The 23848-nt window shown below is 46.6% G+C and overlaps 1 protein-coding gene across 1 annotated transcript in view; it reads right to left on the bottom strand.

The window, feature by feature from the left end:
* The window catches only part of KAT2A (lysine acetyltransferase 2A), a 109462-nt gene that overhangs the window by 68513 nt on the left and 17101 nt on the right, over positions 1–23848 (bottom strand). Inside the window, exons 2-4 of the mRNA XM_082272642.1 lie at positions 22456–22579; positions 4466–4611; positions 4294–4383 (exon numbers count right to left, since the gene is read on the bottom strand). Of these exons, the coding sequence (XP_082128768.1) occupies positions 4294–4383; positions 4466–4611; positions 22456–22579 (360 nt within the window). The remainder of the gene's footprint in view (positions 1–4293; positions 4384–4465; positions 4612–22455; positions 22580–23848) is intronic.

Below are 23848 nucleotides of genomic sequence, written 5' to 3'. Positions count from 1 at the left end.
GCTGCTGTCTACAGGTTTGAATACTGAGCCTAATTCTGACAGTGAGGCTTCCCCATCGCTCTCATCTGTCATGCTCAGTCGTGTAGGCCTCTTCACTAGCGTACCTCTGTTTGGACATTTTGGCCAATAAATTTATAGGTACCTAGTGTGACTCACAGGTAAAAAAGCATCTGGTTGTCAAGGACTGTTTGAACCGCTACAAAAAATTTAACAGCTAGTGCTAGCAAAGATCAGGCCGGATACTGCTAACGCTGCGGTTTGTTTGCAGTGTACTGGAAGTGACAGTAATCTGTTGATTCTGGGGGGGGGGGGGGGGGGGGCTAAAACACAGGCTAAAACAGGTGCTGGCAGGTATCGGGGCTGATGCTAAACTATTGGGGACGCTAGTGTAGTTCAAATTAGATCAAAGATATTGATCCGTTCAGACACTATACTAGTAATGGAGGTGTGTGTGTCATTGGCAATCAAAGGGTTAAAATGTATTACTAAATATGCAGCAGGCAATCTGCGCTATCCTGAATTGACGCTAACACTAACTGATGTCACCTGTGACACTAATACAGTGATCAGAAAAAAGATCTGTACACTATAATAGTGACACTGTGACAGGGTAATGTAGGGGTTAACTGGGGGGTGATCAGGGGGAGTTTAATCTCTATTAGGGGATGTATGGCGAGTAATCTAAACCTTTCTGGGACTCCCTCTAACTACCACAGAGAGAGAGAGAGGCTAGCAGACTTTGTAAAGTTAAAATACACTTCACGCATAATGCAGCTTTTTCTTGTTTTAATATAACCCTTTATTTTCAGACATGTATAGAACATACAAAAACTAGGTGATCATAGACATCCACCGATCGTCATGTATCCAAACATATAGCATACGTCACAAATCACCTTGATGGTGAACAAGAAAGCATGAAGTAGAAAAGAACATAACATAAAAAGAATAAAACTTAAAAGTACTGCGTAACCTGGCCTGGAATAAGAACCAGGGGTCAGCAATATCTCAGGTAGCAATGTTGGTCAAAGGCCAACCCAGCAGGAAAAGAGGGCCATACTGACCATAGTAATGGTCAAGATGATAATAAGTGGGCCATAAAATGTAAACACCATACTGGAGGGTTTGCCATGGTGTCCACGATACAGTCCATTGGATGCCAGGGACCACCAAGATGACCGTTTTAAGATGTTCTTATCTCCTAGGTGCAACATGAGTAATAAAGCAAAAAATTTAATGGAAGGTAGGGGGGGGGATAATGCAGCTTTTTCATTGTTTGCCTAAAGGCTAAGTTCACCTTATGAAAAAAATAAAATTCACTTTTTTTTTTCCTTCAGGTAAAGTTCACATTCATTATTCTTCTAAGGAGCCTTCAGAACATCTGCTGATTGTGAGTGCAATGCCAGGATTCTACAGACTCTCAGGATAGCTGTTTACCCTAAACTCCAATACAAGCAGGCAGTTACTTGAGAGCAGGAAGATCAACAAACTATGAGAGCTCTCACCAGCACCCTCATAGTTCACAGAGAACTTAAAACCATCAGCCCCAATGGCTGACAGTACTTGTAGTCGCAGTCGTAGGAGCAGGATGACGACAGCAGTCAGGTCCCTATGCATCTCTATGGGGGAATCGGATGGTCTGTCCGTTCTCATCCGATCCGCTGGACGGATGGAAAATAGGGTTTCCATCCGTCCAGATTTGACGGATCGGATGTCTACGGACATGTCTCCGCTGACATCCGATGCCCCATAGAGATGCATGGGGTGACCGTTCAGATCCACCAAAAAAAAAAAACTGACAGGCGGATCTGAACGGTCCGCCTGTGTTAAAGAGCCCTTAAGGACTGATTCACACCAGTAGTCAAGCTGATCCCACAGCTGCTGGGATGTGCAGGAAGGAAGGACAGTGCTGATTTGCCAAATGCAGCACATTGCGTGGTTTATTTTTTCCCCTGCTTTGTTAGAACTTTATTGAAAATGTCACAAGTGCCATTTCATCAAGTTCTTTTCACAAAGCAGTGTTGGGATACAGTGGTTTCCACAGCAACCTGTCACGCTGAAAAAAAGTACTGCAGGTAGAACTTCTTTTCAGTGCCCACCACTGCAAAGCAGTAGTGCGCACAGACACAATATAAAATAATGTAAATGGTTTTGTGCTTGAATTTGGATTGTGCTGGAAATGCTGCCCAGCACATCCCAGCCCAAATAGTGTGAACATTTTTCTTGATGTAGATTCTGACATATTCTCATTTTGAATATCCCAACACCTTCCAGGTGTTTAAAGCTGGTTTCAGCTTTCCTCAGTCTGAGGAAACCAACAGTGACATTTGCTAGGGAATCAGCACTTGGGACTTCCTCCTCCCATACCTCCTACTGGCCTATCACTATGATAGGTGGCCTAAACTACCAAGTCACCGGGTATAAAAAAAAAAAAAAAAAAAAAAACACACACAACCTTAATGACACTTTCGACAAGTACAAGGTCATATGGTATGTTTGGATCTGCTTCTTTTCCTCTGAAGAAAGCAGACCCAAACATACCATAAGACCTTGTACTTGTCGAAAGGGTCTTCCAATGAAGAGCTGGGGATGACACCGTCGGGGGTCGCAGCTATGCTCTCGACCCAGGCAGGGTCATCCCCAGCTCTTCCTTGACTCCAGGTTTCCTGTGGTGTGGGTTTGAGACATTGTTCTCCCCAATATCTCTCCCTATTAGGTCTCTTTAGGTTTTTATTATTGGAATAGTGCTCCTGATCCCACAGATCCTACTAAACTCAGCATTCCCAAAGTCTCATCCCAGCTCCCATCTTCCTACTCTCCCCCTCCCCCCCTCCTCCCTTTTTGGTTTCGCTCTTCTTCTCTTTCCTTTTTTCTTTTTATTTTACTACAACATGACAGTTTATTTGGTGTATGACTATACCAGGTTGATTTTAGATTGACCACTGATGGGTTAGATGAAGGTCCATGCAATATCTTTGATTTATATGCCTTTCACATTTGGTTCTTTTGTCACTTGCGAGATGGACTGTATCAACCTGATTTTTCTAATAAGACACTACCCACAGTTTCTATGATATACTATTAGTCTGTATATGTCATGCTATGGGCAATAGCCATTCAGCTGACTTGCTGTTTTATTTCCTTAGGCCCCTTTCACACGAGTGGACCGTATTGCGACCCGCTGCGGCACTTTTTTTTACGGACACAGATGACACTTGTGTCATCTGGTCCGTATGTCCACATATCCCATCAGTTTGCGGATGATATACGGACATAATGTATGTCTATAGGATTGCAGATGTCAGCGGATGACACCGCTGTCATCCGATTTTGCGTCCTTTCCGTTTTTTAAACGGAAGAAAAAAATAGGGTTCCGTTTCGTTCCAAAAAACGGAACAGAACTGAAAGGACGCAAATCGGATGTCAGCGGATGGTCATCCGCTGACATCCGCAATCCCATTGACATACATTATGTCCGTATATCATCCGCAAACGGATGGGGTGATATACGGACATACGGAACGTTGGGTCTTGAATGTTGAAATAATAAAAATAATTTTCAAAACAAAAAAAAAAAAAAAAGGACTTGTTATCTGGAGGAATGCTAGAGGTTTTATTACCCACTAGCTTCTTCTGACCGCCACAAACAGCACAGGGAGATTTTCCCAGAGATTCCATGTTATCAATCTGCCGATGGCAGTAGGCGCACATAATTACTATATTACTATATGGACACCTGTTTTAAAAGGACATGACAAATTATTAACAAGAAAACATACTGAACTGCCTGTATTAAAATTAATGCTGCATCAATTCTTTAAAGTGGTTGTAAAGCCTAAACATTTTTTTACCTTAATGCGTTCCTTGCATTAAGATAAAATATATGTTTAGGTGTCAGCATCCCCCCTTTCCCTTACCTGAGCCCTCATTTGAACCAGCGCCATACACATCTTCAGCTCTTCTCTCCCCTCACTCGCTGACTTTGCTGGGGCACCAGGAGCCATTGGCTCCCAGTGCTATCAATCAAAGCCAGTGACGAGGAAGGGGGACAGGGCTGAGTCCCGCTGTCTATGTCAATGGATGCCAGCACGCACAAGAGCACCCATGGGATGGGGGTACTGGACAAAGGAGAGAGGCCAGGCGCGCCAGCGGGGGACCAGAAAAGAGGAGGTTCACGGCCACGCTGTGCAATTCCATTGCATAGAGCAGGTAAGTTTAGACCGGTTATTTAAAAAAAAAAAAAAAATTGCCTTTACAATCACTTTAACTGGTGAACATCTTGCTACAAATTACCTGTTCAATATTTGGCTTTTCAAAAGGTGGACTTCCCAGGGACCCTTCTACCACCGGACGGATCATCTGCAGAATACATTTTCTAAGTAGCTACAAAAAATTAAAATTATTATTGATATCAACTCAAGTTCAAAATAACAACACAGATTAAAAGCTGCTGTTCAGATCTTACCTTAAACAGGTAAAAATAGACCTGTTTGGTATCAGTATCTTCCTCCTTATGCACAGACATAAAGAGGTTCTCCACATCAACCACCATGCCTAACAACCGATTGATTTCATCTTCTGAAACATTTTCCAGATGAGACACATGGTCAGCTGCAATATAAAACAAATGCTAAAATTATTTATTTATTTCACTATGGCAAGTGTAGAATATTTTGCAATTTGTTGATATATATGCTGAAACGATTGTAAAACAGAATTATTCAACAAGACAATCATTTGCTTTCTAAATGTACAAGGGTAGCCTGACTGCAGCAATGCTATGAAACATTTCACTTACTTAAATAACCAATTGGTATTAAACCCAAAAACGAAACTGTATTATATTGCATCTTACCCAATCTTAGATAGTGGCAGTATTGATTTGCCTTTTGTTTTTTTGCTCTTTTCCTTTATTTTCACCAGGGAATCTGGCCAGTAAACAGTAACTCACCCTAGCTCCACCGCACTGTGGGAAGATAAAGAGCTAAGTGTCGGTGCTCAGGCTGAATGTCCAAACCAAATGTTATATGAAAAAAGCCGGCACACGACTTCCAAGTAAAATACTTTGTTCCAACATGGATAGCGGTGACAACATGACATATGCTGACGCGTTTCGGCTTTACGCCTTCCTCATAGCATGTACATGTACAATTGAAATCAAACTTATATAATGTGAAAACTGCTCCTAAAACTAGGGGCGGTGCATACTTAATTGCAATTAACATCAATACATAACACCAGGGGAGTGGTGGTGTGTTCATGTCGGTCAAGAATCAAGAAAGGTGTCCCATAGGAAAACAAACATTGAATGTCAGTCAACACTTATGCGATGACAGACACCGCATGCGACTCTGAGCGCACCGCTCCTACAATCACACGCAATGTCTGTGCGACACAAACTCAGCCACACTGATTGCATGGGCGAATCAGAATTGCACCGAACATGCACATGCCCTAATTTAGGTTTACAGAAGAATCAGATTGCATGGTGGTTCACACCAGTGCGATCCGACTCGTGTGTGAACTGTCAGCAAGCACCATGACATGCGAGCTGTCCCAGGGGCGTAGTAAACAAAACAATGACACCCACAGCGATTCACATACGGCAGTGCGAATTGCCATGAAAATTCAATGTGACGCAGGAACCCGCAGTGTATTTGCAGGGCTCCCGCATCACACAAGTGTGAACCGGCACCAACCCTTAATAAACTTCACAATTATTTCAAGAAAAGGTTTATATCCATCCTATTGTTCATTCCACTAGGTGCTCTTGTATTTAGCTTATGTATCCACCACACCTCACGCTGTAGTAAAGTGTGGTGTATATAACCTCCTCTAACTGGTCTTCCAACCTGTTCTAAACCAAAAAAGGAAAAAGAACTAAGGTTACCTCCATGGATTTCTCTGAAATGTTTAGACACATTGCCGGGTTATTTGAGAGATACTGGGCATCTTTTGGGTCATATACATGAAATCAATTGGTCTTCTGCCTATTGTTGGATTACAATCAATGTAAAATCTTTATATTCATACCCATCATTTAGCGCTCATAGCGGTTCAACATCATCTTACACGGTATAGTAATTACAGCTCAGAATTGTGTGAATTCATTTTGATGGTCATAGAATTTTTATTACAAAATAATTTTTTCATGTTTGACTCCCAATATTATTTACAATGTCAGGGAGCATCGATGGGCTCCAAGTTTTCTCCATCTTTGGCCAATTTATACATGGGGTGGTGGGAAGAAAATTTTCTTTTCTCTCACAGCAATCCATACAGGGATCATATTGAATGGTACTCGTTTTACAGATGACCTGATCCTCGTGTGGAGGGGCCCAATCGATATGATTGATTTGTTTATGAGCTACTTAAATTCTAACCACCTAAATTTAGAATTCACACATAACTTTCATCCAGTCCAAATTGCTTATTTGGATGTTCTTTTGACAGGTAACAAGGAGGACGGCACAGTAAATACCAAAACGTTCAGAAAAGAAAGTGCTGGGAACTCGTTGCTGGCCAATAGCTGCCATCCTCCACACACTGTGCGGGCATTACCCATAGGAGAGTTCACCAGAGCTAAAAGAACGTAATTATAGTGAAGAGTTGATAAATAGAGGTAATCGATTAACATAGTACATTCTTTCTCATTGGCTAATTAACCCGGTCCTTAAAGACAGAAAACGTTCTTGTCGAAACAAAAAAGGCATACATCTTGTAACATCAAATTCAGCACAATATGATCAGATAGTGAAAATAGTCAAATGTTGCCTTCCCATTCTATATACAGATAACGCACTGTACAACATTTTACAGCAAGGTTGTCGTTTTTCCAGTAGGAAAGCTCCCACCTTAGGAACCATGTTATCACCTTCACTTTTTGGCTCCCACAGTCCTCGAATATCTCATTCTTGGTTGAAGACTGTGGGATCATATCCATGTGGCTTTCTCACATGTAAACAATGTGCAAGACATAAAAAAGTAAAAATGTTATCTCCTTTTCTACAGGAGAGTCTTATTCACTTAGGCATTATATTAACTGCAATTCTAAAATGGTCATTTATATCATAGAATGTAGTGTTTGTCAATTACAGTATGTTGGATGCACCATTCGGAATTTAAGAGTAAGGATATCTGAACATTTCAATGATGCAACCAACATTAATGCCAAAAATATTTCTAGTGTGTCTAAACATTTCAGAGAAATCCATGGAGGTAACCTTTTTCCTTTTTGGTTTAGAACAGGTTGGAAGACCAGTTAGAGGAGGTTATATCCACCGCACTTTACTACAGCGTGAGGTGTGGTGGATACATAAACTAAATACAAGAGCACCTAGTGGAATGAACAATAGGATGGATATAAACCTTTTCTTGAAATAATTGTGAAGTTTATTAAGGGTTGGTGCCGGTTCACACTTGTGCGATGGGGGAGCCCTGCAAAAATACTGCGGGTTCCTGCGTCACATTGAATTTTCATGGCGATTCGCACTGCCGTATGCGAATCGCTGTGGGTGTCAATGTTTTATTTACTACGCCCCTGGGACAGTTCGCGTGTCATGGTGCGAGCTGACAGTTCACACACGAGTCGGATCGCACTGGTGTGAACCACTATGCAATCCGATTCTGCTGTAACCCTAAATTAGGGCATGTGCATGTTCGGTGCAATTCTGATTCGCCCATGCAATCAGTGTGGCTGAGTTTGTGTCGCACAGACATTACGTGTGATTGTAGGAGCGGTGCGCTCCAAGTCGCATGCAGTGTCTGTCATCGCATAAGTGTGGACTGACATTCAATGTTTGTTTTCCTATGGGACACCTTCCTTGATTCTTGACCGACATGAACACACCACCTCTCCCCTGGTGTTATGTATTGATGTTAATTGCAATTAAGTATGCACCGCCCCTAGTTTTAGGAGCTGTTTTCACATTATAGAAGTTTTATTGTACATGTACATGCTATGAGGAAGGCGCAAAGCCGAGACGCGTCAACATTTGTCATGTTGTCACCGCTATCCATGTTGGAATAAAGTATTTTACTTGAAGACTTTTCGTGTGCCGGCTTTTCATATAAAATCTGACCAGTAAATCTTATTTTTCTACTCCCTTTAATGCCTTCATGATGGAAGGTAAAATACATTTTTAAAAGTTTAAGTGCAGCGATCCTGTTTGCCTCATGAGCGGATCCAATAGATTCAACCTCTGTCTCCAGATCTCCAGAAGTGCATCCTTAAGCTGGCCATCCACTGATGGAAATTGGGCCAGCCCAGCAGGGTCCAGCCACATTTCAATCGATCAGTGTGTGGACTCCCCATTAGTCATTTGTTTAATAAACTTCTGTCAATGGAACAGGAAGAAGATCAACTGGTGAAAATAAAAGCAAAAAAAGCCTAAAAAAGAAAACAAAAGCAGCCTTCGCATATAAGAATTGGTAAGATGCAATATATTAAAGTTCTGTTTTTGAGTTAATACTGCTTTAGGAAATGCCTTTTTAAAAGAAAATGCTTAATGAATATGGACCAATTGTAACGATGTTTGAACATAATGGATCCAGAAGAAAGCAAAACAAACTGAACGTTGCTGCCAATGTAACTACACACTGGATCACAACTGGATCAACTAGAAGAATCAAAAATGCGGACCAAATGCTGACCAGAAGTAGAAGAATGTCCATACAAATTCAGGTCATATTATACCAAGAAGGGCAATGCTCATCTTACAGCTACAAGTGTAAATTTATGTATTGTAAATGTAAGTCAAAAACGGAATTTTTGTAAAATCTTACCTGTAAAATTCCTTTCTCTGAGTCCTCCGACAGTCGCCGCCTCTTCATATTTGTCACAATGGGGTATTAGACTTTGCTCTGAAGGAGTAGCTAGGCAACAGAATATGTTAACATTAAAGCTTTTAACATATCCCACCCACAGGGGGTGGTCCCCTCAGTCAACACCCTCCTACTTCCTGCAACCATATCTCAGTTTCAGTGGAATAGCAGTAGAGTATACAACCAAACCCCAAAAGAGGGGCGGGGGCGGCGACTGTCGGAGGACTCAGAGAAAGGAATTTTACAGGTAAGATTTTACAAAAATTCCGTTTTCTCTTACGTCCTCCGACAGTCGCCGCCTCTTCATATTCGTCACAATGGGGACGTCCCAAAGCAGTGCAAACATGAGGGGTGGGAAACGCAGCCGCGCCGTGAGGCAACGCAGTCTCCACATCAAAGAAAGGAACCTTACCAAAGGAAGGACACCAGCTGGGCAACAGGAAAAAAACTTGCTCAACAGGAGCAACAACCCAGGAAAAACAAATAACCCAGGGATAAAAACGTATCCCAACAGCCAGGGGTCCAAAACAAAGGACCCTAAGGAACTCCCGCACTAAGAACCTTGCGGCCAACGGAAGCATCTGCCGATGCCTGAACATCTACTCTGTAGAATTTTGTGAAAGTGTGTACGGTCGACCAGGTCGCCGCCTTACACACCTGGGCCACAGAAGCCACATGACGACAGGCCCAAGACGTACTCAGACATCTAGTAGAGTGCGCCTTCACAGGCACAGGAGGAACTTTTCCCTGCAAAGCATATGCCTGTTCAATGGTCTGTCTGATCCATTTGGCGATGGTAGAAGCCGACGCCGCCATACCCTTCCGAGGACCCTCCGGAAGGACAAACAAAGAATCCGTTTTGCGAAAAGACTCAGTCGATTTAAGGTAAACCCTTATCGCCCGAACAACATCCAAAGAGTGCAACCTCACCTCCTTTGGATGTTTAGGCTTCGCGCACAGCGAAGGTAAGACAATATCCTCATTGAGATGGAATGCCGAAACTCGCTTCGGAAGAAAAGAAGGATTAGGTCGCAAGACCACCTTATCCAAGTGAATGACCAGATACGGAGACTTGCAGGACAAAGCCACCAGCTCCGACACTCTGCGAGCCGAAGTGATCGCCACCAAAAAGGCGACCTTTTTGGACAACGAGATCTCCCTGATCTGTTCAAAAGGAGCACGTTGTAACACAGATAAAACGAGATTCAAGTCCCAAGGAGGCACAGGTTCCCTCCTAGGAGGGACCAGATGCCGCACTCCTTGAACAAAAGTGGCAATCAAGGAGTTAGAAGCCACAGGACGTTGAAAAAGAACGGCCAGCGCAGACACCTGACCCTTGACCGTAGCCAGCGCCAAACGCTGGTCGACACCCATTTGAAGGACAACACTCGAGAAACCGAGTACGTGCGAGGTGACAACCCCCTGGACTCACACCAGGCAAAATAGGCCTTCCAAGTACGGTAATAGACCTTCCCTGAGGAAGGTTTCCTCGCGTTGATCAAAGTGTGAATGACCCCAGGGGAGAGACCCCTATCCTTCAGGACCTCGGTCTCAACAGCCAGGCCATCAAAGCCAGCGACTGTAAAGCAGGATGGAATATCGGGCCCTGAGACAGGAGATCGTCTCGAAGAGGTAGACGCCATGGGGCGTCGACCGCCAGATTCACGAGGTCTGCGTACCAGGACCGGCGAGGCCAGTCCGGTGCCACAAGAATCACCGTGCTGCGTTCCGAGTGCAACCTGCGGAGGAACCTGGACAGCAATTGAATCGGTGGAAACGCATACATCAGTCTGTACTGATGCCACGGGGCCACCAACGCGTCTGATGCGTCTGCCCGAGGGTCGCGCGTCCTTGCCACGAACCTTCTCACCTTGTTGTTCAGACGAGACGCGATAAGGTCCACATCTGGAAGACCCCACTTCGCGCACATCTGGAAGACAGCCGGGTGGAGAGACCATTCCCCCTGATCCAGGGTCTGGCGACTCAGATAGTCCGCCTGCCAGTTCTCCACCCCCGGAATGTGAACTGCCGTTATCGCCGGGACATGAGTCTCGGCCCAAGACAGAATGTCGGCCACTTCCCGAGCCGCTCGGGCACTCCTGGTGCCCCCTTGGTGGTTGATGTAGGCCACCGCCGTGGCATTGTCCGTCTGCACCCGAACCGGACAGCCCTGCAGAGATTTATCGCACGCAATTCCAGAATGTTGATCGGAAGGGAGGACTCCCCCTCCGACCAAGTTCCCTGGGCGGACAGAACGCCCAGAACACCACCCCAGCCCGACAGGCTGGCATCCGTGGTGATCACTGTCCATGAGATAGGACGAAAGGACTTGCCCCCCGATATCATTGGGGACTGGAGCCACCACAGAAGATCCCTTCTGGTGCGAAGGCTCAACGAAATTAGAAGATCCAGAGATTGGGGTCGCCCGTCCCACTTGGACAGGATCTCCGCTTGGAGACCCCGCGTGTGAAACTGGGCGAAGGGAATCGCCTCGAAAGCCGAGACCATCAATCCCAGACATCTCATGCACGTCCGGAGGGACGAGCACGGACTGTCCCTGAGGGACCTGACTTCCTCCTGAAGAGTCCTGAGCTTGTCTTCTGGCAGGAAGACCTTCGCCTGGATCGAGTCCAGGATCATTCCCAGGTAGGGAAGACGAACCGACGGACTCAGCGTCGACTTTGGAAAATTTATCGTCCAACCAAACTCCTGTAGAGTTTGCTTCGTGACGGATAGGTCCTTTTCCAGACCCTGGCTGGACGCAGACCGAACCAGAATGTCGTCCAGATACCCCAGGACAGAGATGCCCTGAGCTCTCAACAAAGCCAGAACGGGTGCAAGCACCTTGGTGAAAACCCGAGGAGCCGAGGCGAGACCAAAAGGCAACGCCACGAATTGGTAATGATCCTCCGCAATGGCGAATCGAAGGAACCTCTGGTGACCCTCGAAAATCGGGATGTGAAGGTACGCATCCTTCAGATCGATGGAGGCCATGAATTCCCCCGGAACCAGGGCAGCCACCACCGACCGCAGGGACTCCATGCGGAACTTGCGAACCCGCACAAAGCGGTTCAAAGCCTTTAAGGCCAGAATTGGACGAACCTTGCCCTCCTTTCTGGGCACAGTGAACAGATTGGAATAAAACCCCCAAAATCTGTCCCGATGAGGCACCGGAACCACCACTCCCTGAGCCCTCAGGTCCCGCAAACGCTCCGGAGACAGTTGAAGATTTGAGGGAAAGAATCTGCTCTCCGGCCGAGAGAGAAACTCGATCTTGTAGCCAGATCGAACGATTTCCTGAACCCACCGGTCCCGCACGCGGGCCAGCCAGGGTTGAAGAAAAAAGAGCAAGCGTCCCCCCACCCCAGAACTGGGTGAGGGCGCCCCTTCAGGCCGCACTGTTATGGGCAGAGGGTCCGGACTGCCCGGACTTCTGTTTACCAGACCACGGCTTCTTTTGGGAGCCTTGACCCTTGAACGGTTTGCCCTTGTAGTGCGACCGAAAGGCACGAAAGGACCCCTGAGGAGGCCGAAATTAGTATGCTTCTTACCAGGAGCCCCCTTAGCCTTGGGGAAGTGGGGCAAGAGCGTGCTCTTACCGCCCGTGATCCCCTATATCAACGTATCCAAGGACTCCCCAAAAAGGCAAGATCCATCATAAGGCAGATTGGCTAAGGTCTTGCGCAAAGATTGGTCCACCGACCAACACTTCAACCAAACCAGGCGGCGAGACAACACCGCCACGCTTTGTACACGTGCAGCCAACGGCACGAAGTCCAAGTCCGCATCACACAGGTACATGACACCCTGATGGATTTGATCCACCATATCCAATGTCGCCGGCGAGGCCGAATCAGCCACTAGGACGCGCCTAAGCACCTGCGTCCAACTTGCGACAGCCTGGGCTGCCATAAGAGAGGCAAACAGAGCTTTAAGCATCGAACCCGTAACAGAATAAGTATGACGGGCAAGAGACTCCATTCCCCTATCCGTGGCATCTCGGAACACCGGGGTATCCTCTGCAGGAATCGCAGTGGATTTGTTCAAAACCGCAATTGCGTGATCCACCGGGGGTGGCACACACCACCGTTCATCAGTGGCAGGCGTGAAAGGATAACGCAGCCTGAACCTACTTGGCACAGCAAAAGGTTTGCGTAAATTGCGCCATTGCTCCTTAACAGCGCGCTGAAAATCATCAGTGCAGGGAAAGACCTGCGATGTCTTGCGTCTTTTCTGCGTCCCATAAGCCGCCAAGGCAGCGGGAGGACACAGTTCATCCCGCAGCGTTTGTTTTATAGAAGCAACCAATTCCTCCATGATTGCAAGCTCTTCAGGCGAGCCAGGGGGAGAATTATCAACCCCTTCAACCTCAGCCTCCACCTCGGACCCCACGAGGAAAGGGACCCTGATAAGGAGACCCCAGCCATAGCAGCCCCATCACCTTCACCCTCAGAATCAGAGGAAATAGAAACTCTGGGTCTTTTAGTGGATTGAGCAGCCACCAGCATCTGCACCTGAGCAGCAAGGTTAGCCACCACTTCGGCTAAATCCCCCCCTGGGGGGAAACAGCAGTCCCCTGGCTTCCCACCAAGGTGGCAGGAAATTTGCCCTCCTGAGAATCCATTTGCCCCAAAAAAATATGCCGGAGAAGAAAGGGTTAACTGCCCCTTTAACAAGCGCGGCGAGCGCAGCCCACCGCACACACACACAAGCACAATGAGACCCCCACAGGGATAAAACTGAACACAGGCAATGGATATAGGAAGGAACAGAAGGATAAAACCTGAGGAGACCCCTGCTGCTGCCGCCTCGATCGGTGCACCCAGGAAAGAGGAAGTGATGTAATCAGGGCGCTCTATTAAAGCCTATGGAAGGCTACAAGAAAATGGCCGCCCGCAGTGAAAACATGCGGCTGGAGCGAGCGCAGGCAAAATGGCGCCGTTTGGCGCCGAAACCGCCGCTCCCCCACTACTGTGATGCATAGAACACCACCCATGTAAAAAAAAAACATGGCGGATCGCCGCAGCGATCGCTGTATCGTGCCCCAAACATGACAAAAACATGCCCCACAGCACACAGCCCTTCACACTGTACACAGGCTGACACAGACAGTGTCACACAGCCCCCCCCCCCCCCCCCCCTGCAGCCCACAGCATGCAGCCAGAGCGATAGGGAGACAGTGTGAACAGAGGCAGGTTACACAGTCCCAGACTGACACCCCCCCCCCCCCCCCCCGACAGACAGGTCCCCACATAGATACACTTACCTCATAATGGCGTGGGGAACCCGCACAGGCGAACAAGCCGCTGCACATGAGGCAGGGAGAGTCGCATCCAGGACGCACAAAATCGGGGTTAAGAAACCGCACAGCGTCCAGTGAGGTAGCCACCTCACCAATCATCCCTGCACCGAACAGGGATGGGTCGTTCACTGCGCCAGGAGCGTTACCTGGCTGAACGCTCGACGGCAGGCTGGGAAGCCACTGGCCCACGACCTGCGACCAGGGGGATCAGCCCGAGACCCAGCCCGCACGAATCCTCTTCATCAGAAGAACTAACGCTGACAAAAAGAACAGCTAAGTAAAGAGAGAGAAAAAACTCAAACAAAAAATCAAAAAAGAAGAGAAAGGCTGAGGCAAAAAGCCCCAGCATAGAGAGATCCAGCTACTTCTGACAAGCTAGACATTGAAACTGGGATATGGTTGCAGGAAGTAGGAGGGTATTGACTGAGGGGACCACCCCCTGTGGGTGGGATATGTTAAAAGCTTTAATGTTAACATATTCTGTTGCCTAGCTACTCCTTCGGAGCAAAGTCTAATACCCCATTGTGACGAATATGAAGAGGCGGCGACTGTCGGAGGACGTAAGAGAAATATCTTTTCTTTGATTTCAGACATAGATAGTAGTTAAAATCCCTATTGGTTTTTCTGTCATCTCAAAATCTCCCCAAAAGGAGAACTGTCACAAAAAAAAGTGGCATTAGAGGTTTGGAGGATAGGAAGTAGGCGGGTTTACACCCCTTTGGGGTGAAGTTCTGCTTCAGGTTCCCACAAGCTTTTGTATAAAGAGGCCCAAACACACACATTCTATTCAGAAAATGGCCTGACAAGAAACTGAATAGACAGAAGTTCTTGCTTTTTGATTACAAACCTCAACTGCAGCTGCCTGATTCTGATAAGACAAAAAATAAATAAAAACAGCAAAAAGGGAGGGCGCCAAGTGAGTGGGAGTTTAAAAGCAGTAATACTTTATTTAAAAACACTTACATCAAGTTGTCTTGTGAGCAGCAGTGCTGTATTTTGGCCTAGGCCAACAAGGCCCAGGCCTAGGGCGGCACTTTACAGGGGGGCAGCAAAAAAGTCGCCCCCCCTCCACCTGAGACTCTATTGGCCACTGGTTGCTAGAGCTGCCTCTCTGATCCCCCTCTCTCTCTCTCTCACCCCCCCCTCTCCACCCCCTCTCTTTCATCCCCCCTCACCCTCCCTATCATCCCCCTTTCTCCACCCCTCTCTCTCTCCACCCCTCTCTCTCTCAACCCCACATCTCTCTCACCCTCCTTTCATCCCCCCTCACCCCCTCCTCCCACCCCCCCCCCCCCCTCTCGTGAGATCTCAGGGGTTCATGCTGGGGCTTGCAGTTCTTCAATTTTGGAGGGAGTCACATCCGTTAAAAAAAGGGTGGGACAAATTTACATAGGAGGGGAGGGGGGGGGCGCCCAATTTTAGTATTGCCTAGGGCAGCACAAAACCAAAATACACCACTGGTGAGCAGCACACCTTGATTTAAGTGTTTTTAAATAAAGTTGCTGTTTTTGGTCTTCCCTGAGGGAATCCCTACTTTCTGCTTGAGGCGCTGCCTGCGATATTGTGCGAGCCATCCCCATCTGCTCGTGGATTCATCCTTTCAGGGATTTCGCTTTTGACCTCTCCCCACCACTAAGGACTGTATGGACCTTATTTATCTTTGTTGATTTATGTACTTATGATTTATCTTCACCACTGCCGGTGAGCGCTGACTCACATGCTACTTGTTAGATTGCATGCCTGATTCTGATTACTAATTACCGTATTTTTCGATGTATAAGACGCACTTTTTCTTCCCCAAAACTGGGGGGGAAAAGTTGGTGCGTCTTATACGGCAAATACACAGTCTGAGCCGAGTGACCCGCACGATCGTTCTGTTGAAAGGGGACAGGCTGTGGGCACTCTGCTTTGAAAGGAGGCACTCCGCATTGAAAGGGGGCAGGCTGTGGGCACTCCGCATTGAAAGTGGGCACTCCGCATTGAAAGGGGGCAGGCTGTGGGCACTCCGCATTGAAAGGGGGCAGGCTGTGGGCACTCCGCATTGAAAGGGGGCAGGCTGTGGGCACTCCGCATTGAAAGGGGGCAGGCTGTGGGCACTCCGCATTGAAAGGGGGCAGGCTGTGGGCACTCCGCATTGAAAGGGGGCAGGCTGTGGGCACTCCGCATTGAAAGGGGGCAGGCTGTGGGCACTCCGCATTGAAAGGGGGCAGGCTGTGGGCACTCCGCATTGAAAGGGGGCACTCCACATTGAAAGGGGGCACGCTGTGGGCACTCTGCATTGAAAGGGGGCACGCTGTGGGCACTCTGCATTGAAAGGGGGCACGCTGTGGGCACTCCGCATTGAAAGGGGGCACGCTGTGGTCTGCATTGACAGGGGGCACGCTGTGATCTGCATTGACAGGGGGCACGCTGTGGTCTGCATTGATAGGGGGCACGCTATACCTTGATTACTGAAGGCTCCTTTCAAAATTGTTCTTAAACTGCTGTTAACTTTATACAGTTTATATAAAATATTTTACTACAGTATTTGGTTCAGAATCTTTTTTTTCTAGATTTTCCTCCTTTAAAATTGGGTGCGTCTTATACGGCGAAAAATACGGTATATGCAATCATTTTAAAGGTTTTCAGTTGTATAAGAAAGGACAGTGAATAGATGGCATCACATTAACAAAACAAAAAAAAAAGTTCCCTGCAGACATACATTACTGGTTCTTGTTTCATGCAGCTTTGTACGTCAATAACACAGTAATTAAACAACATGTGCTAATCCAAAAGTAAGGAAAAAAATTTAAAAATGAATTGGTAATCATAATTTCAGGCAACCACAGAAGAAATAGCAAAGAAGGTAAAGTGGAAGAAATGCATCAGGGAGACGGCACTGTTTACTAAGGATTTATAAGGTGAACACCATTATTGCTACAGAGGCCTAAAAGCAAAAAAAAAAAAAAAAAAAAGGTAGTAATGAAAAAAAAGAAGTGCACCACCAGAGATTCAAGGGTTACTCCTGCTTGTAAACTAACTCTCCTGAAGGGAAAAGGACAAGGCAAGCTCTTTAGAAGAAAATGAACACGCTTAGAGGAATTAATAGAGGGTGTCCAATACAAATTTTGACTTAAATGGAGTACAGGCAATAAGCTTTAAAGCGGAGTTCCAGCCACAGAATCGCTTACTTTTAATATCCCCCAAACAGTGACCCTAAGGCTCCATGTACACGGGACGCTGGAAATGGCCGTTTAGGAGCAGTTGGGCATTTTTTTCAGAAGCCCCTGAACCCATCTACATTTTATCTTATCTGTCCATGTACACCAGGTCGTTTACAGTCATTTGCAGGCAGTTGCGTTCAGGGACTGTTTTTAGAACGCAATTATTTGCGTTCGAACGTGTGTTTCCCGGCGTTTCAAACGCACAAACGCGTCCGAGCGCGTCTGAACGCGATGACCCGCGTTTAGCGTTCGCGTTTTTCCATTTTAAAGGGGAATAATTTTTTTGACCTCTAGGAACGCTTCTAAACGCCCGCAAACGCCACTAAACGCGGGTACAAACGTGACCGAACGGACGTTTCAAACGTCCTAAAAATTCCAGCATTCAAAGGGACTTTTAACAACGTCCCGTGTACATGGAGCCTTAGACCTCTATACATCCGCTAATCCCGTTTCATACATTGTAGTAATATGTTTGCAAGCATGAAAAATGGATTTTTGTAAAATCTTACCGTAAAATCCTTTTCTCTTAGCTCATCGACAGACGTAGTCCTCGGTGATACACCACCTTCGGGTTATGTTACCTCCGCAGGAGCAGGACTAGACAGGAAATTAAAAAAGCTCTGGCCACACCCTAGGGGCAGTCCCAGAGGGTATATCCTCTCTCTCTCTGCCTCAGCAAATCAGTTATGTGAAAAGCAGTGCTTAGAGAATTTAACCCAACCCAACTCCAAAACAGAGGGGCGGGGACTACGTCTGTCGATGAGCTAAGAGAAAAGGATTTTACGGTAAGATTTTACAAAAATCCATTTTTCTCTAGCGCTCATCGACAGACGTAGTCCTCGGTGATACACCACCTTCGGGACGTCCCAGAGCAGTATCACAACTGAGGGGTGGGAAAATGGAAATCAAATCCCAATCTAGAAGGCCCAACCGGTGCCAACTAGAAGTTTACAATGCTCATCCTTAATGATGAGACTCAACAAAAAAATTTTTCAAACAGAAAAAAACCCTCGAGGTAGACCACCGGTCTCCTCAAATTGCGGCCTGCAAAACCTTGCGGCCAAATGAGGCATCCGCCGATGCCGTCACATCAATTTTATAGAATTTAGTAAAGGTATGTACCGACGACCAAGTGGCCGCCTTACATACCTGGACCACTGACGCCTGATGGCGAAAGGCCCAGGAAGTACTGAGCGCTCGAGTGGAGTGCGCCCTAACAGGGAACGGAGGACTCTGACCCTTAATAGAATAAGCCTGTACCACCGTTTGTCTAATCCATTTGGCAATGGTCGCGGCAGATGCAGGCAAACCCTTTCTGGGGCCATCCGTGATCACAAAAAGTGAATCCGTCTTACGGAATGATTCCGTAGCTTTCAGGTATACCCTGATTGCCCGAACCACATCCAAGGAATGCAACGCATGTTCCCGATGATGCTTGGGCTGAGGACACAAGGAAGGTAGTACAATATCTTCATTCAGATGAAAATCTGAAACCACCTTAGGAAGAAAAGATGGCTTAGGATGAAGTACTACCTTATCCCTATGAATCACTAGGTATGGGGACTGGCATGATAATGCAGCCAGTTCTGACACCCTGCGAGCAGAAGTAATAGCCACCAAGAAGACCACCTTCTGGGATAAAGTAAGCAAGGGAATCTCCCTGATGTTTTCAAAGGGAGGTTTCTGTAGAACCGACAAAACCAAATTAAGATCCCAGGGCGGTAAGGGCGCGCGGACTGGAGGAGCCAGGTGCCGCACCCCCTGGATGAAATTCCGCACCAAGGATTTGGTAGCTAAAGGTTTCTGAAAGAAGATTGCTAATGCTGAAACTTGACCCTTGATGGTGCTCAAGGCTAGCTTCTGCTCAACCCCTTGTTGCAAAAAGGCCAATATTCGAGACACCGAATAGGTACGTGGAGGAAATCCTAAAGATTCGCACCACGCAATATAAGTCTTCCATGTGTGATAATAGACTTTGCTGGAAGTCGCTTCTGCATGGGGATATGGCGTGTTTGGCGGTACCGGCCCTGGCGGACCGCATGGCCGTTCGGGAGGCCTGCTATTAGCTGGAGATCTGACTTGGAAGGCAGTCTACATGTCCATGGCTTCTGACTGGTAGGTAGCTTATACTTAACCCATAAGATTCCCAGAATGCCACAGATTACATCTTTAAAACATGTATACAATAGATTGTTAGCTCCCAAACCAAGCCTCCTGGCTTTTGCACACATAAAATCACACTCAAAGTAGGAGGATTTGTGACATGTTATAGGATAGAAAGAAACTCTTTCTTACCATACAGAGAGGGGCCCGCGTTCACCACAAAACCCGTCAGGGAAAACAGGGGGAACATACTACTCACCATACCGGAACCAGGCGGGCACCAACTCCTGACAGTACCCCTCTCCACCGGGGCGGGAGGGCTGTCGACCGATACAGACGCCGTGACTCATGGTCTTTGGCGTTTCAGCGAGACGTTTAACTCGCGGGTTCAGTCCTTTAATGGGACTTTGTCGCGGCCGACTCAGCGTGGAGCTATGGCCTGCACGCGCTCGTAGGCTGAACTGGGGTGACCACCGGATCTCAACATCCAGCCCGTCGCCCAGTTCAGCTTTCTTGCTTGAAGATCTCACAGGAACACTGGAGAAAAAAAGCTGTCCAAAAATCCTTTTAGAAAAAAATTTCTTGCCAGGACCTAAGATCCCAGCAAGGTATCTAGGTCCTTACTCCTAACTAGACAGAAAATAACTGATTTGCTGAGGCAGAGAGAGAGAGGATATACCCTCTGGGACTGCCCCTAGGGTGTGGCCAGAGCTTTTTTAATTTCCTGTCTAGTCCTGCTCCTGCGGAGGTAACATAACCCGAAGGTGGTGTATCACCGAGGACTACGTCTGTCGATGAGCGCTAGAGAAATCTTACTTTATAAAAATTCTTGTGAGCACCGCCATCTTTGACCTGGATCGCCGAGTCCGTTGTGGGGAAATGCCTGCCCTGCTTCCTGGTTGTAGTGGGCAGAGGCCGGTGAATCCAGCGCGAAATCTCACGCATGCCCAGTACTATGTACTGTGGAGTACTGTGCTCCGCCTAACATCGCGTCATTTCCTGTTTGGAAATCACGCGATGAGAGGAGCGGACGGCCGCCTTCGTCACCGCCCATTGCATCCTGGGAGCCACGAGTAAGAGGTCCCAGGACGCATTGCGGGACAGGAAGTGACGGCGCGGGCCGCGGCAGAGGAAGGAGGAAGTGGATGGTACGGTGAGTATATTATCCTCTCTAAAAAGGTAAGTAAAAAAAAAATAAAAATGCCGGGAATATCCAAATCGGGCTCAGGAAAGGATAAGGAAGCAGCTGCCATATTATCGGCAGGCATGATTTTGGGGCTGGAACTCCGCTTTAAATGATTTACTAAGCCGTGTAGAAAAATAAAAAAATAAATTGATTGGTTGCTATGGGCAACAGTTGAGATACAACTTTAAAAAAAATTGGAAACCCATTCAATCCTAATAGATACAATTACAGTATCTCACAACGTGAGTACAGCCCTCACATTATTGTTAATATTTTATTCTATCTTTTCATGTGACAACAGTGAAGAAATGACACTTTGCTACAATGTAAAGTAGTGAGTGTACAGCTTGTATAACAGTGTAAATTTGCTGTCCCCTCAAAATAACTCACACAGCCATTAATGTCTAAACCGTTGGCAACAAAAGTGAGTACACCCATAAGTGACATTGCCCAAATTGGGCCCAGTGTCAATATTTTGAGAAGTCACCATAATTTTCCAGCACTGCCTTAACCTTCTTGGGCATGGAGTTCACCAGAGCTTCACAGGTTGCCACTGGAGTCCTCTTCCACTCCTCCATTAGGACATCACAGAGCTGGTGAATGTTAGAGACCTTGCGCTCCTCCACCTTCCGTTTGAGGATAGGGTTTAGGTCTGGAGACATGCTTGGCCAGTCCTTTACCCTCAGCTCCTTTAGCAAGATAGTGGTAATCTTGGAGGTGTGTTTGTGGTCATTATGTTGGAATACTGCCCAGCGACAAAGTCTCCGAAGAGAGGGGATCATGCTCTCCTTCAGTATGTCACAGTACATGTTGGCATTCATGGTTCCCTCAGTGAACTGTAGCTCCTCAGTGCCAGCAGCACTTATGCAGCCTCAGACCATGACACTCCCACCACCATGCTTGACTGTAGACAGGGGACACTTGTCTTTGTACTCCTCACCTGGTTGCTGCCACAGACGCTTGACACCATGTGAACCAAATAAGTTTATCTTGGTCTCATCAGACCACAGGACATGGTTCCAGTAATCCATGTCCTTAGTCTGCTTGTCTTCAGCAAACTGCAGGCTTTCTTGTGCATCATCTTTAGAAGAGGCTTCCTTCTGGTACGACAGCCATGCAGGCCAATTTGATGCAGTGTAAAGTGTATGGTCTGAGCACTGACAGACTGTCTCCCCACCCCTTCAACCTCTGCAGCAATGCTGGCAGCACTCATATGCCTATTTCTCAAAGACAACCTCTGGATATGATGCTGAGCATGTGCACTCAACTTATTTGGTCAACCAAGGTGAGACCTGTCCTATTAAACTGCTGTATGGTCTTGGACACCATGCAGCAGCTCAGTTTCAGGGTCTTGGCAATCTTCTTATAGTCTAGGCCATCTTTATGTAGAGCAACAATTATTTTTTTCAGATTCTCAGAGAGTTCTTTGCCATGAGGTGCCACGTTGAACTTCCAGTGACCAATATGAGCGCCATAAATACCAAATTTAACACACCTGCTCCCCATTCACACCTGAAACTTAAAAACACTAACGAGACACATGACACCGGGAAGGGAAAATGGCTAATTGGGCCCAATTTGGACATTTTCACGTAGGGGTGTACTTACTTTTGTTGCAGGCGGTATAGACATTAATGGCTGTGTGTTGAGTTATTTTGAGGGGACAGAAACTTTACACTGTTATACAAGCTGTACACTCACTACTTTACATTGTAGCAAAGTGTCATTTCTTCAGTGTTGTCACATGAAAAGATAGAATAAAATATTTACAAAAATGTGAGGGGTGTACTCACTTTTGTGAGATACTGTAGAAGTTATGCATTATGTAGCATTCATACCGAGAGAATGCCCACAACTTCGGCATGGCTCACTCAGGCTGGCCGCAGGCTGCTGGAGGTCCATTCTGGGTGCTGTCTGTGGGTTTGGGTTTTTCCATCCATTGCACTTACACACATCATTTGCCTGGAAAGAAAAGAGATATGTATGTAATACTGCAAGTTAAAGAGTAACTTCATTTTCGCAATCAACACTGACCATTTTTCATTCTTATGCTGCTAGCTTTAGTATATAGATAGAAAGGTAGATTATATTTGTTTAAAATTTTTTTTACATTTCTTGGTTTCCAGGCCTAGGCAAATGAGGTCATAAAACCCAAGAGTCTCCAGGAGGGGTTTTCTCAGCTAAGCACACCTTCCTGTCTGCATGCCTAAGCGAAGGGCAGATGGAATCCACAAAGTAAATGCTACATTAAGCATCTGCCCTTATTCAAGATGGCTGCGACCATAAATGCTAAAAGGAGCGTATCAAAGTGATTTCTCAGTAAAATAAAGCATGGAGACATGGATGGGCAAGATTACTTTGAATAGTAAAAACTAAATTAAATCGTGTTTTTGGTTTGTGGTGCTCAGATGCAGGGTAGTTCCACTAAAGTTAAACAATCACCATAGTTATACATTAAAGCCAACACTCACAGGTACAATAAGGCCTTACTAAAACCTTTCTGTTCAGCCATTTCAAAGTAGAAACACAGAATGTACCATACAGATTTCAATGCTTGGCTGTCATGCTAATCCAATGTCTTCTACAGTGTCTGAGGCACTGATTCAGAACAAGCATAGGAGAAAATTCCTTTTATTTGCTGTATTCTTGTTCCAGGCCTGCGACTCAAAATTCCTGAAGACAGCATTTTCATAGATGAGAAAGCAGTGTCAGCCTCTACATTTATTTTATGACAGATGTACTTTTAATGCCTAAGCCTGATGACAGGATTTTCGGAGTCTGAGCAGGACAAATGCCTGAATCCCACTGACTCCTGGGCTAAGATGAAGTGTTGATGGTCAAATGATAAACTTTTATACAGAGATTTTTTTATAAAATTACTGGCACATAGAATCTTATGTAGTCCTGGCCTATATCAGTGCCTGCACACTCTTAGACCCCGTTCACACTGGGGCGACCTGTCAGGTGACCTGGTCGCCTGCCATAGAGAAGCTGTGGACCCGTTCTAATAGGAGCAACACAAGTCGCTCCGACTTAGAAAAAGGGTCCGGAGCTTCTTTGGGGCGACCTGGAGCGACCTGCATTGACTTCAATGATATGAAGTCCGTGCCGGCCGCTCTGAGGTTGCGGTGCGAGCTGCACACCGTGACCTGTGAGGTCGCCCCGGCAAGTAGCGTCGCCCCAGTGTGAACAGGGTCTTAGTTGTTCATACTAATTCCAATACAGGTATTA

Source organism: Pelophylax lessonae (assembly GCF_965119305.1).
Source record: "Pelophylax lessonae genome assembly, chromosome: 11".
Taxonomy (NCBI): domain Eukaryota; kingdom Metazoa; phylum Chordata; class Amphibia; order Anura; family Ranidae; genus Pelophylax; species Pelophylax lessonae.
Note: the sequence above shows the minus strand (reverse complement) of the source record. Positions and strands in the feature narration are given on the sequence as shown.